The sequence below is a fragment of the Triturus cristatus genome, chromosome 3_1, assembly GCF_964204655.1.
Source record: "Triturus cristatus chromosome 3_1, aTriCri1.1, whole genome shotgun sequence".
Taxonomy (NCBI): Eukaryota; Metazoa; Chordata; class Amphibia; order Caudata; family Salamandridae; genus Triturus; species Triturus cristatus.
Window position 1 is genome coordinate 757,754,019 of NC_140583.1, and position 13,809 is coordinate 757,767,827.

The window sequence follows — 13,809 nt, forward strand, 5'->3', positions numbered from 1 at the left end:
GGTGTGAGGGGCAAACGAAGGCTGGAACGCTGGAGGGGTACATCGAAAAAACGGGCAGAAAGCAGAAAACAAAACAAAATGGAAATCCGCAGCAGCACAGATTACTACACAGCAGAATAACACATATGAAAATACACCATCAGACAAGTGAAGCAAAAAGGGGCAGAGCGAGCACACAGAGAGGAGGGCCTCGAACTCGCGGCAGCGGCGAGCTCAGGGACACGGGTACAGGCAGGTGGAGCTGTGCGGCGTGGGAAGCGACCTGCCTGGGACAGGCAGGTCGACAGGCACAGGAGAACTGCATATATCAAAAGATCTCCTACCAGAGCCCACCGTGTATCAGAGAATAGGGTAAAGATATGGACTGGTGTATGCTTACGGAAAAGTCCATATGCAAAGCCAGGGGGTGCCCGAATAAATGGACGCAAGTTTGGGGGCAATGGAACACTCACAGGGGAGAAATATGTTAACCTCTGAGATCGAGAGAGGATATTGTGAATGTCATCTGAACACGTTTCATTGGGGACTGTATTTATTGAGCCTTGATCACTATGTCTCGAGTATCACTTGTAGCATAACGATATTGCCAATGTATGTGCAACGTGGTTTTTTTTCCGTCTGTCATGCCTTGTTTCAATAAAAAAAGATTTATAAAAAATAAAAAAAATCTCCTACCACTATTTGGAAAAGAAGAACAATCTCATAGATTCAATTCACAGTTACGAGGTTAGGGCAGCAGGCAAGATTTCAAAAACAGAAGATTAAGATACATACACATGATTGCATTTCTGAATGTTTGGTTAAATCACTTATGAGTCCGTCTCAAATAACATTCTTATTTATATATTGTAATAAAAACTCTTAGCTCCACAAATGGATAAAGTGGTAAAGGTGAGTGCTCACAGATGTTGCTTGTGTGAATAAGGAGAAGAAAAAGGAAAAGAAAAAAGGGGGTGGTCCTTTAGACCTTTTCACAAATCATATTATTGTACTTGGAAACCTGTCCAGTATATCATTTCTATATAACATATATCGCATCTGGAAGTGGTCCAGTTGTAATGTAATTATTGCCACTCTGCGCAGATATCCAAACGATCAAGGCTTAATGAACGAACATTGACATATTAACAATAATATGATTTGTGAAAAGGTCTAAAGGACCCCCACTTTTCTTTTTCTTTTTTTTCTACTCCTTATTCACACGAGCACCTACTCCGAGCACTCATCTTTATCACTTTATCCATTTGTGGAGCTGAAAGTTTTAAATAAAATGTGTGAATAAGAATGTTTTTGGAGACTGACTTATAAGTGATTTAATAAACTTTCAGACATGCATTCATGTGTTTTAATCGTCTGTTTTTGAAATCTTGCGTGCTGCCCTAACCTCGTATTTGTGGATTCAATCTACGAGATTGTTCTTCTTTTCCATATCGTGGAAGGAGATCTTTTGATGTATTCAGTTCTCCTGTGCCTCTTGTTGCTTTTTCCGATTGGACCATTGTTTGTCTGTATTAAAAATTTAGAAGAGCCCTGCACCACTGAGCCGAGGGAGATAGAGGCACCTAAGTGAATGTTGCAGCCTACAATACCCCATCTAAAGCTGTAATCACAGGTTACAGGAAGACAGAATGGGGAATATGTAAGGGAATAGACTTAAATAAGCATAAAATATTTGATAAAATTGCCATTTTATGTAACTTACATCAGCCAGACATGGCAATGGGCAGTGATTCCCATTGGTTCCTACGTGTAACGCACACTGAAGCAGAGGATCTTAATTTGCACAGCTGAACTTCCTAAATTGTGGGGTAATGTTAATGACAAGGTGTGGAGATTCTGTCTGATTGGCTCGGTGAATCTCAGCGTAGGCACTACAACTAATCTTTATTGTTTTGTTTTAAGTCTATTCTGACTTTCAATAGCTCTTTCATATTCTCCCTCCCATTATGTCCTCCCGTGCTTGCAGGGTACGTTTTTGAGCATTTCCTCATTGCTATATGTCATTAGAAAAGATACTCTATGAAAGAATGCTGATGGAGCCGAGAACATCGCAGGGTGGCAGCCAGCATGCTTTCCAGTGTTTTGGTGTAGACGCTCAATATGAGGCATTATTCCTACAGGCTCTATATGCTAGATTGGCTTGCACCTCTATAGTTGCTTAGTGTCAGTCTTAGATGATGCTATGTCTATATGACTTTCCCATGAGATCAAGAAGAGCAAGGAATCCCAGGGTGCAGATATCAGCTTGGCCGCTGTCTGATCTCGTTCCTTCCTTCCTCATATAAGTCATGGCGGTTAGACTACACTTGGCATGAGCCATCACGCAAGAGACACTTTGAAGCACCACTCAGCATCCAGTATGTAGTGTTACAACTTCTTCTCTAGGAACTATAGGCCATACATAACACAGGGTCTGCAATGGACTACGTGAGGCCCCCTTCTCAATCTCTTCCGCTCCCACCCTCCTCTCATATGCCATTGTGAAGCTGTTATTAGATCCCGGGACTTCACCCATCTCCAGCCCCTTTGTCATTGACCATCTTAGGTTGCATGTGCCCCTGAGAGCCTATTGTCCACAGCTAGTCAGTGAAGGAGAGAGATGGGGCACTATTACACCATGCAATCAGAAGTGGTCCCTCACTCCTGGCCACAGTTAAAATTCATTTGCGTTGGGTGGTGGAGATTGTTTGATCTGCAGAAGTGCCAAGGAGAAGGAAGTAGACTCTACAGCCTTTTGAGCTGAGCATGGTGGGGCGATGGGGAGGGGAGACATTGTACGAACCCTTTTATTGAGTGAAGTGTCCAGGCCTGCACACGTACTCATGCTGGTTTTCTGTGCTCTTCTTCCTGCTACCTGTCTGATGCTGGCTCCACCACCTCCCGTTCTACCCATCCTTCCTGTATCCTCTCTGACCCTCATCTTATCTCTATCCCCCAATCTTTATTTTCTTCCTCTTCCTTTTCCTCCTAACTTTATTCCTTTCCACCCTCCCTCACTGATGCCACGCCATACGTGTACCCTCTCGCCACACATCTTCCTGGTCATTTCCTTTCCATTGCTTCCTCGCCAAACCCTCTCCTTCTGACCCTGAACCTCTCCTTTGACTTGCTTCCCCACACCTCTCTGCCCTGCCACTCCTGGTTCGTTCCGACACCCAATCCCCTTGTCTTTTTACCCTTAATTCCTTATCCCAATCTTCCCCCTGGAAGGACTGCGAGTGCTGATACTTTTGGGTAAGCTCCCATTTTGGCTTCTACATGTTGTGAGACCCTCTGGCTCCCCCACTTGGGGATCTGTTTCATGTGAATATGTGATGCTGTTTGTCAATGACATCTTTGCCTCTGACAGTTGTTATCTGGAAGAGGAGGCACTTGGACAAAAATGGCCCTATCAGTTTGGAGTGAAAAGGTAGGGCTGGTTTCAAGGTTGTGGCTAAGCAATACATGTGCAAGTACTTCAAACAGAAAAGGTAATAGAATAATCTCTAACTCAAGTGCATTTCTTGACACCTGTCCCCAGTACTGTGGAGGGGAAATTACTTCTAGCTTGCCACAGTCGGTGACTGTGCTTTAGACTCCTGAGCCTGGGGCTGTTTATGAATGGTCCAGTCACCAGGCCCAGGTTAAGGCTAACTGTGCATCATAGGTAAGTTACTGGTGTGTTATCAACTCCTGACAACTTCTCAGTCTGTGCCTATCTTGCCTTCTATACCTTTATTATTTACCCCACCTCCTGACACCTGTTATTATTGGTTTACATGTACAACACTGGTTCTTACAATTTCTGTCCCTGCATTACCTGCACTGCCCTCTATAACCTCCCCTTGCATAGTATTCTTCTCACTCCTAATGCCCTTCTTGCTCGGATACTACTCCTCTCACCCCTGCTGTCCTTGTCAAACTTGCACAGTATTTTTCTCACGCCTGATGTCTGTCTTGCTTGCCCAGTATTCCTCTCACGCCTGCTGTCCTTGTCAAACTTGCACAGTATTTTTCTCACGCCTGATGTCCGTCTTGCTTGCCCAGTATTCCTCTCATGCCTGCTGTCCTTGTCAAACTTGCACAGTATTTTTCTCACGCCTGATTTCCGTCTTGCTTGCCCAATATTCCTCTCACGCCTGCATCCCCGGGTCCACTTGCACAGTATTTATATATAACTCCTGCTGTGTTGCCTGACCTGCCTTGTATTTTGTTCACTCTTGGTGTCAGTTTCACTTGCACAGTATTCCTCTCACTCCTTCTGATGCCTATCTCACTTGTACAGTATTCTTCATGCTCTTTGTGTCCCTGTGCATCTTACTCAGAATTCCTCTCACTTACGTTGTCCCTGTTTGAATTGATGAGTACTCCTCTCACTCCTGCTGTCTTTGTGTGATTTTCTCCATCTTCTGCTCGCTACTGATGTCTGTTTCACTTACACAGTATTTTCTGTATAACCTGCACAGTATTCCTCTCACCTTTGACACTCATCTAATTTGCACAGTTTTTCTTGTGCTACTGGTGTCCTTCCCTGACTTGCACAATATTCCTCTGATGCCTAATTCCCCAAATTGCACACTATTGCTCTCACAACCGCATTTCCTGTCTGACTTGCACAGTATTTCTTTGACTTCTGCTGTCTTGCCTGACATGGCCAGTATTCTGCTCACTCCTGGTGTCCGTTTCACTTACACAGTATTCCTCTCACTTCTGCTGCCCAGCATAACTTGCACCGTAATCCTGTGGGGGCGGAGCTAGCTGCCATGCTGTAGGTAGCAAGCATTGCAAGATCCTCACCAGCCCGTGACCCCCCGGCCATTCCTGGCCACCACACCCAGCACCAGACAACGACCTGGGATCCCCAGAATGCGGACACTGCGGTGGGGGCAGCAAGTGCAGGAGCTGGTGCTTCTGATCAGTAGGGACCCTGGGAAGACCGAGTGCAAGCACCTCCTCCATAGTCGTCTGGAGGCCTGTTCCGCGCCCGTGTCGGCCACCGAACACTTGGAAAAATCAGCCATGTCACCCTCGGTGGTGCTGTTAGCAGGGATGATTCTTCCCCCTCACATCTCAGTGATTTGCCTAGTGGTGGGGGCCTAGAGTGCTCCTTGCGGCCCCCCAACTCTACGGGCGAGGCCCCTTCAGGGGCCTCATCCCAGTGGTGGCCTCCAGGAGCATATGAGAGATGCCATGCCAGTTGTGCCATGTGGAGCGCCCCCAAGACTGCAAGGTGAGGAGTGCTGCGCTGGTTGGGGTGGCCTCCCTAGCCCATGAGTTCTTGGACTGCTGGTTGTGGGGGACGGTGGTGACCCTGCGAGCAGTGGCCCTTGGGCCTTGTGACTGATCCACTGGACTCTGGGGTAGTGGCCTGGTCAACTGGGGACCCCAGGTGCAGGGCAAGGCCCCCAACGTTGCTGGTCCCATGGAACACAGATGCCTCTTAAGTGTACTATCCCCGTCCCCCAATGTGTGCCCTGCTACCTACCTTGCATAGACTGCTACTGCCCTTGATAGGCCTGGCTGTTGGTGCTCCACATCCCTCCTGCTGCTTTGGCCATTGGATGTTTCTGTGGCACCCAAGTTGGAGCTGGGGTCCTTGTTCCCTGGGGATTGCCCCGGTTGCCCATGAAGGCCTTTTAGGACTGCTGTATCATTTGTTGAGTGGTACGGCATGTGGTTCACCCCTCGTTTTCCTGCTGAGGGTGGCCTTGGTTCCTCATGCCTGCATTGCAACCACACATTGCCACTGCCATGGTTGTGGCAGACAGTGTTGTACTCCCTGGTGTTATTGCTACTGACTTTTTATATTGAACTTGGGGGGAGCCTTGCTCTCCCTTATCTGCACTCAGAAATCCAAGGATGATGCCTCTGTGCACCCAACAGGAGGGGAACAAGCAAGGCGATGGGGGCGGGAATACCTCCCACCTGGACAAAGAACTTGATAAGCTACTGGTGGTGATCGATACTACCAGGGAACACCTGGAGGGCAAGATTGACTCTCCTGCGATTGATCTACATCTCACACGTGAGGACTCTAAGAAAGTGGCAGGGACGGAGTCTTTCCTAGAGGCGTAAACCAAACCTTACTGCCTTGGGCCCAACCTACGGAACGCCGTCTCACAGAGTTAGAGGTGCATACTTGGTGACTAGTTATCTGGCTGGACGACCAGGAAGGAAGAGGCCACCGGAATAACATCAGGATCGTTGAACTACCAGAGAGAGTGAAGGGCAACTCCATGCTTAGTTTTCTGGAGGACTGGCTCCAGGAGGTTACAGCTCCACAGGGTCTGTCTAACTTCTATGCCTTGGACCGGGTGCACAGACTCCCTGTTTTCCATCGTGAGTCGTGGGCCCCACCCTGCCCAGGGGTGGCTCATCATCTCCATTTCTCCATTTCCGCAATAGAGACTTCATCCATCAGCAAGCTCACAACCATGGCCCCTTCATGGTGGAGAACGCAAAGGAATCAGGCTATCGTGATTTTACCCTCCATGTTCAAACTCAGCATGCCTCCTTCATTGCAGGTCAGGCCTCGTGAGTTGGGGTTGCCATATTCCCTGCTTTTCCCAGCCCGTGTGAGAGTGCAACCAGAGGGCAAGTCTCAATTTTTCTTGGATCCTGCTGTGGCATGGGACTAGCAAGTAAGCTATGACAAAGGGATAATGTGCACAGAACCTGCAGCCCCTTATCGACTGACAAGACAGAGGCGAAGGCACTCACCATGGTGGGGTGTGAACCGGTGTAGCAAACAGCAGGCGGCTGAGGAATGTATGTGGGTGGTGGAGACAGTGGCTTCCCTGAGACCTTGCGGGAGCTCACCACACCCTGGGACATGTTCCTGCAGGGGGTCCACTTTAGGTTTGGTGACCTCCATGGTACCAGGACTAGAGGACACTCTCGAGGAATCACTCCAGACACGAAAGATGCCATTATTTGACCCTTATTTGTGGAGGTGTTCGCCTCATTTGAGGTGCTGCAATGTGGTGGCTACATTATATCCTTCTGAGCTTCCCTAACTTTACTTTCTTTCTACTGGCTGGGCGGAATTGGACACATGCAAGGGGCTTTTACTTCAAGCAATATTTTCCACTGTTTTGCACACTGTTTGACTATCAGACTGGCTTTCTCCCCTTTTGAGTATTTCGACATGGACGTGGTTCGCCCTTGTTGATGGGCCTTCGTTTGTAGGCTACTTGCTTCACCTTGTTTTGACAGGATGTACACATATTACAGTCCAGGAGGCGGTTTCCTGTGATTTATGGGTTTTTTCAATATTTTTTATTGTTTGGTTTGTTAGTGGTGGGTATGCAGCAGGTGAGGTTGTTTTTTGTGGCTGACGAGTGGCGCTCGGGTTGTGTGGCTGGTGCAGGGGTGGTGTGTCTCTGGGATGAATGAGAGCTCATTCAAATGGCTGACCGACACCAGTTGATCATTTGGAATATGCATGGCTTCTCCACGCCCTCTAAGCGCTATAATGTTCTGCATTATTTAAAGCAGAGGGGAGTCGGGCTGCATTCCTGCAAGAGACACATTTATCAGACTCTGAGGGCAGAGCACTCCACAGGAGATGTCAAGGACAGGTGTACTGCACTGCCTACACTTAACACTCCTGCTGTCAATGCAGTCCTATTCGAGGATGCTGGGAGGGGATTTCCATTGTGTAGCGTACTTAACTTTAGACAGGTACCATCCTCCATTGCGCTCGGCACATGCGCATAAATTAGCAGACGCATTCTGCACTTGGGAGCAGCATTGGGGCCTGGTAGATTGCTGGAGGGTGCAAAATCTCAGGCTTACTCCTGTCACTCTGGTTTACATGATTTAGAGGTATGACCGGATAGGGTGCTATGTTGAGATGCGTTGTATGAGAGAGTGGTGGATGCGTAGTACCTGACGCTGAATCATTCAGACCATCGCCCCTTATTATGCACTCTCAGGTAGTCCCCTCATAAATCTTGTATCCCTATTTGGCAGTTGGATCCAGCTCTGCTTAAGGGCCTGGTATTCCAGACAGCGTTCCGTGAGCGGACCACTGATTTTTGGCTTGACAACACTGGTTCGGTGTCGTTGGAGGGTGTTGAATGGGAGACTTTAAGATGGTTCTGTGCGCTTACTGTATCTCCATTAAGATAGGGGTGCACACCCAACTGCACTTGGACGTTTGATGGCAGGAAACCAGTCCCTAATGGGCTCCCCCCAGGGTTGGGAAGATACCCGAGGGCAGAGAGCGGATGCTTCCAGAACGGAAGAAATTGTTTGCAATGGTGGAACACCTACAATATGATTACAGTGCTTATATTGCAAGGGCTCACTATGCTGCAGTTTAAAGACTTTGTGGGCCAAAACGTGTTCATGCAGGAGGACCTTAATGGGTTGTTCCGAACTACTATTGTGCACCGTATGCAGTAGGCACAGAGGTTAATGAGTCAGATGTACTAGATTATATCGCAGATTCCTCCCCATCGGTCCTATATCCTGCTATGACAGGGCAACTGGGTGCTGATATTACTGTGCAAGAAGTTCAGGGTGCAATCAAGGAGATGGCCCGGGGCAAGGTCCCCAGATCGGATGGATTGCCTATAGAATTGTACTCCACTTGCCCCATAGTTAGGGGAAGTTTTTTCAGCGAGCAACGGCAGGGTTTGCTTCCACCCTCTCTGCACGAGTCCATGATTGTGTCTCTACCCAAGAAAGACAAGGATTCTGCTGCTAGTAGACTCCTACCACTCCCTAGCTATGCTTAATGTGGAATATAAAATTCCAAGCAAGATTCTGGCAAACAGGATTTTGCCACAAATGGTCAATCTAATTCATCCCGATCAGACAGGTCTCATACTTGCCCATAGTACCCTGCCCAACATTTGCCAGCTGATTCACATCCTCGGCTTGCAGGAAACTCTCCCATTTGCTCTGTCAGTGCGGCAGGGTGGACACTATCGAGGACTGCAGGTATCTGCTGAATGTTTATATCTCTTGCTGTATTCAGTATACATGCTGCTGTACATGCACGGTGGACCTTCTGACCTGGACGGAGTGGTGGCAGCCTTGTCGGCCTTCAGGCACCTGTCTGGCCTGGAGGGAAGCTGTCATAAGTCTTGCGGTTACGAACTGCGACCCAGCTCTGAGGAGGATCGCCTCCCCCTTTACTGCCACTCCGGCACCACACTACGAGTGTGACTCCATTGGTTACATGGGAGTTGATATTTATAGATCTCCAGGGTTGCTCTTTGAGGGTAAATTTGCCCGTGCTATGTGTGCCCTAAGGCAGTCGGTTGCCTTTTGGAGTACCCTGCCTATATCGGTCAGTGGTTGGATAGCCATTTCTTGGATGATGATTCTGCCCCGGCAACTTTATTTACGCCCTTGCTGGCCGTGCTCCCTAGTGTGTATTTTCAGGAATTGGATAGCATCCTTATTATATTATATTGAGGGTCTTCGAGATGCAGGGTGGCCCTGCAGAAATTCCAATTGTGTGTGTACGAGGGTGGAATGGCTGCTCGGATTATGACATTTGTCATTTAGCCGCTCAGTTGCAGTGGGTCGCTCGGTGGCCATCAGTACTCTGGGACGCTGTTGGCCACCAGGAGCATTGGACACCTTCCAGAGCTCTTTTGAGCCGGATACTGCTTTGACCAACCCCAGCCTCAATGGTGAATGGTGAAAATGTCCTAGTTCGAATGACCCAACACGTGGACATGGGCATTACAAAGGACACGTACCAGGGTCCCATATACCTGTGAGCTACCCTTGGTGATTGCTCAATATCGACAGCAGCTGGGAGGTTGGGCCAGTCTCCACCTGTGACCAGAGGCTGGACTCACCATACTGGGTGAACTATTTGCAGGGGGGAGGAAGCTAGCTCTTTCCTGGACTTGAGGTAGACATATGATGTTCCAGCGGGGCCCTTCCTTTTCCAGTGGCCCTGATGAGTAGGATCCGTACGTGGTAGAGGGTAAATTCTGCAGAGCCTCCGGAGCATGAGTGCCTCCACTATCTGTTCCTCATCACGGGGACGACGAGGGCGGTCACGCTGCTCTACAGGGCCCTGTTGAAAGGGGCTCACATGGGCTGGACGATGAACCTGGGAACTGTAGTCAGTGATTCAGCTTGGAAGGAAATCTTGGCTTTCACCCCAAGGTGTCCTGAAATGCTAGATTTAAATGTATTCAATTATACTTCTTGCACAGGGCGTACCTCACCTCTCCATGTCTTCACAACATATTTCTTGGGGTTTCATCTGCGTGTTCCCACTACCCCATGACTGATGCCGGGTTCTACCAAATGGCATGGACTTGGCCGGTGTTGGTTCCGTACTGGGCTACCGTACTACAAGTTATTTGTCGGGTCACAGATAGACACTTTGACGGCAACCCACAGCTATGTTTATTGGGCCTCCATGATTACATGGGGATACATAGGAACCCGAATCCACTGGCTTAGGATTCAATACTGGTAGCTTGCCGCAGACTAGATGCCCAGGGGTGGATTTTGCCTGAGTTGATCTCTGCAGTGCCCTCGCCGGAAGCAGGTGCAATGTCGCTGTCTCCTCCCTCTGCTGCCAATGTTCAAATTGGTGAAGCCCCAGCTGAGTGAGTGGTGGTTCCTCATTGCAGGATGTCTTTACGTTGGGTGTGGTGGGGGTCAGCAGTGGCTCTACCCAGGGCTATGACCCCAGCTTGACGCCTCTGAGCCGGCGCACCACTGTGAGCTGCTGCGTCAGCCTTAACCTGATGTTTTGACTTGGTACTTCCTGTATCCATTATCCTATGGTTTTCATCTACGTCTGGCACATAAGTCGGCAATTAGTGCCCTGACTGCACACACCTATCCTTTTCTTGTTTATGTTGCACTGTTTACTTTACATTTTTTTTAACTTGCTTCTTATCCTTCTCACTTTTGATGCTCATGTCATCTGCACAGTATTTCTCGTCCCTGTCCAGCTTGCTTACTATTCCTTTTAATCCTGATTTCCATCTGACTCGCACAGCATCCTTCTCTCGTCTGCTGTCCCTGTCTGATATGCACAGTAGTTCTCTCACATATACCTCTGTCTGAGTCTCTTAGGATGCCCCTTGCTCCCGATACCCTTCTCTCAGATCTGCTGCCCCTGGTGTTATGGGCGTTTCTCCCTTTTTACTCCTGTTGGGCACGTGTTACTTGTACAGCTCCCTCCCTCAAACAGCCCTTGTGTTACTTGCACAACTTGCCTCTCTCTCCTGTGATACCTGGTGACATGCACCTTAACTTTCAGTCCTGCTGTCCCTGCATTGCATGCAGTTTTTCCATTGCATTTTTTGTTCAGGTTTTACTTGCACCGCCTCCACACTACTGCTGTCCCCCCCCCACCACTTACATTATATTCCTCCCAAAGCAGCTGTTTCTGTTAACTGTGTACACCCATGTCAGAATCTCACATTTAATGTCCATGTGTCTTTAGGACCAAACTGTCTTAAAAGGCCCTAATTACTTAACTGTATTTGCATTACTCGGTGTCCTACTCCCTCACTTTAATTCATCACAGTATGAGGCAGTTTTGCCTCTCCAGACACCAATCATCAGGTAAATCAGTCAATAAAATGACCCGCCTCCCTCATTCCTCCTGTTCGTTAAACATCACAGACGCAACTTTGATTTGTTGGCCTAGCACGACCAGGGGGATGCAATGAATTAAAGCGAGGGAGCAGGACTCTGAATAATGCAATTACTGGTAAATAATTGGGGCACTGCCTCCTCATCCTTCCCTTGCTTGAATTCCTCACAGTAAGAAAATTACACAGGAATACTAGCACAACTAAGGCTGCATGCTCAAAGATAAAACTTTAATTGACAATAACAAGAATTCTATCCAAAATACCTCTATTACTTCATAGAGGATAACACTCTAGACCCAAAAATTTCAATTCCAAATAATCTGAGCAATTCTATATTGGTTAACGAAAGTGGAAGGAGAAGCCCAGGAGGCTGCCCTGCAAATCTCTGTAATTGAAGCTCCCTGAACCACTGTCACAGATGTGGACATTCCCCTAGTGGAGCTGCCCTGAACTCCTATAGGTGAAGCCTGGCCCGCTGCCTTATAAACCATAGAGATCAAAGACTTGACGGCCCTACTTAAAGAAGTAATGGCTGGCTTTCCACCCCTTTTTACCGGGCCAACATTCACAAAGATATACTCATAGACTCTGAATGTTGCTGCTCTGTGTAAAGAAATCTGGGGAGCTCTTCTTACATCCAGATTATGGATTCTACTGTCCTCATCTCTCTTGGGAGAAGAACAATATTCAGTTAGAATGACCTCCTGATCCCTGTGAAAAATTGAATTAATCTTGGGAACAATGGAAAGACCTGTCTTCAGGACAAACTTATCCTCAAAAATCCTTCAGAAAGGATCCTTACAGACAAGGATCACAATTCACCTAGTCTCCTAGATGAGTCAAATGTGACCAAAAAGAAAGTTTTCAGGGTCAAGTTCCTAATATCTACTGACTCAAGTGGTTCAAACGGAGGATGCTTTAAAGCCTTCAGCACCAACAACATACCCAACTGGAAAACTGCAGAGAAGGAATTACTTAACCTTTAAACAGGCATCAAAACAACTCCTTCTCATCAGAAAGATTCCCCCTAGAAGTTCTAAAAGCTCTAATTATTGCCCACTTAATTTTAATGTGTCCACTCTAAGACCCAAAGTAGAACAGTCTTGAAGGAATAGCATAACCTCAATTAGATCAGTGTTTCTGGGATCTTGATTTTTAGCCCCGCTCCATCTACTAAAGATGCCCCATCCCTAACATAGTGATTGAATGTTGAGGATCTTCGAAATGCCTGCAGAGTAGTAGCCAATTTTTCCGGCACCCCTCTATTTCTCATTCCTGACCTCTCAACCTCCTGGCCATTAACCTGAGTCTCCCCAGAACTTTCCTCCATAAAGCTGGAAAAACGAGAGGAGAGGGTCACATAGGGAACATCTACTCCTCTGTTTCTCTCATCGCTATCAGGAGAGAAAATTAATTTGAGTAGGGACATGCTGGTGCTATGAACATCCTAAAAGCTTTCTACCTCCTTACTCTGTGTAGGAATTTGAGAATTTGAGAAAAAGGCGGAAATGCATACATGAGACCCTGATGCCACCGGTACGAAAGTGCATCCACTACTCTGTTTTTTTCCTCCTTTCCTCTTGAACAAAATGTTCCCTTGTTTGCGTTCAGACTGGAAGCAAATAAGTCTACCATTGAATTAATTGTGAAAAAGTTCTCAGATGGGGACACATATTAACTGAGGACAAAATGTGCATGCTCAGGTTGTCCACTAAAGTATTGGATATCCCCTATATGTGAATTGCAGAAATTTAGAAAATCCTGTCCAAAGAAAAATCTTGTCTAATATCCTTACAGAACAATGCGTCTTTCCCCTTTATATGACGTGAATAATTAGTACTACCAACATCAGAGAAAGAGAGAAAGATAAAACAGACTGAAGAGACCGGAGCAGCCAGAATTAGTACTAGCAATAAACAACGAAGATAGAGACAGGAAACATACATTAAGGAGAAGTGTTGCTAAGACCTTCAGTCGTCAAGACTGTAGTAAGGGGTTTATGGTCACAACCTACAGTAATGTGTCTGAAATAATCAAAGCCCAAATATTAGCTAAGACTTCGCTCAATTTCAGAAAAATGTTCTTCCGCTGGAGGTAAAGAACATGAGACAAAAGCTATAACATCAGTTGCAACAAAATGGGACTAATACCTTGAGGAAAAAGAGCAGAAAAGATATTTTTTTCTTTTAACTTATAGGTTTGATCACAATCAACAGCCCAAACAAAATTAACATTTTTC

The 13,809-nt window shown here is 47.1% G+C and overlaps 1 protein-coding gene across 7 annotated transcripts in view; it reads left to right on the forward strand.

Annotated features, from left to right (window-relative positions):
• BRSK2 (BR serine/threonine kinase 2) overlaps positions 1-13,809 on the forward strand; it is a 672,447-nt gene that overhangs the window by 538,599 nt on the left and 120,039 nt on the right. For 4 of the 7 annotated variants that reach the window (XM_085644912.1, XM_085644916.1, XM_085644914.1 and 1 more), the window contains exon 14: positions 3,211-3,234. The exons of the other annotated variants lie outside the window; for them this stretch is intronic. In XM_085644912.1, coding sequence (XP_085501038.1) covers positions 3,211-3,234 — 24 coding nt within the window. The remainder of the gene's footprint in view (positions 1-3,210; positions 3,235-13,809) is intronic. 7 annotated transcript variants of the gene reach the window in all.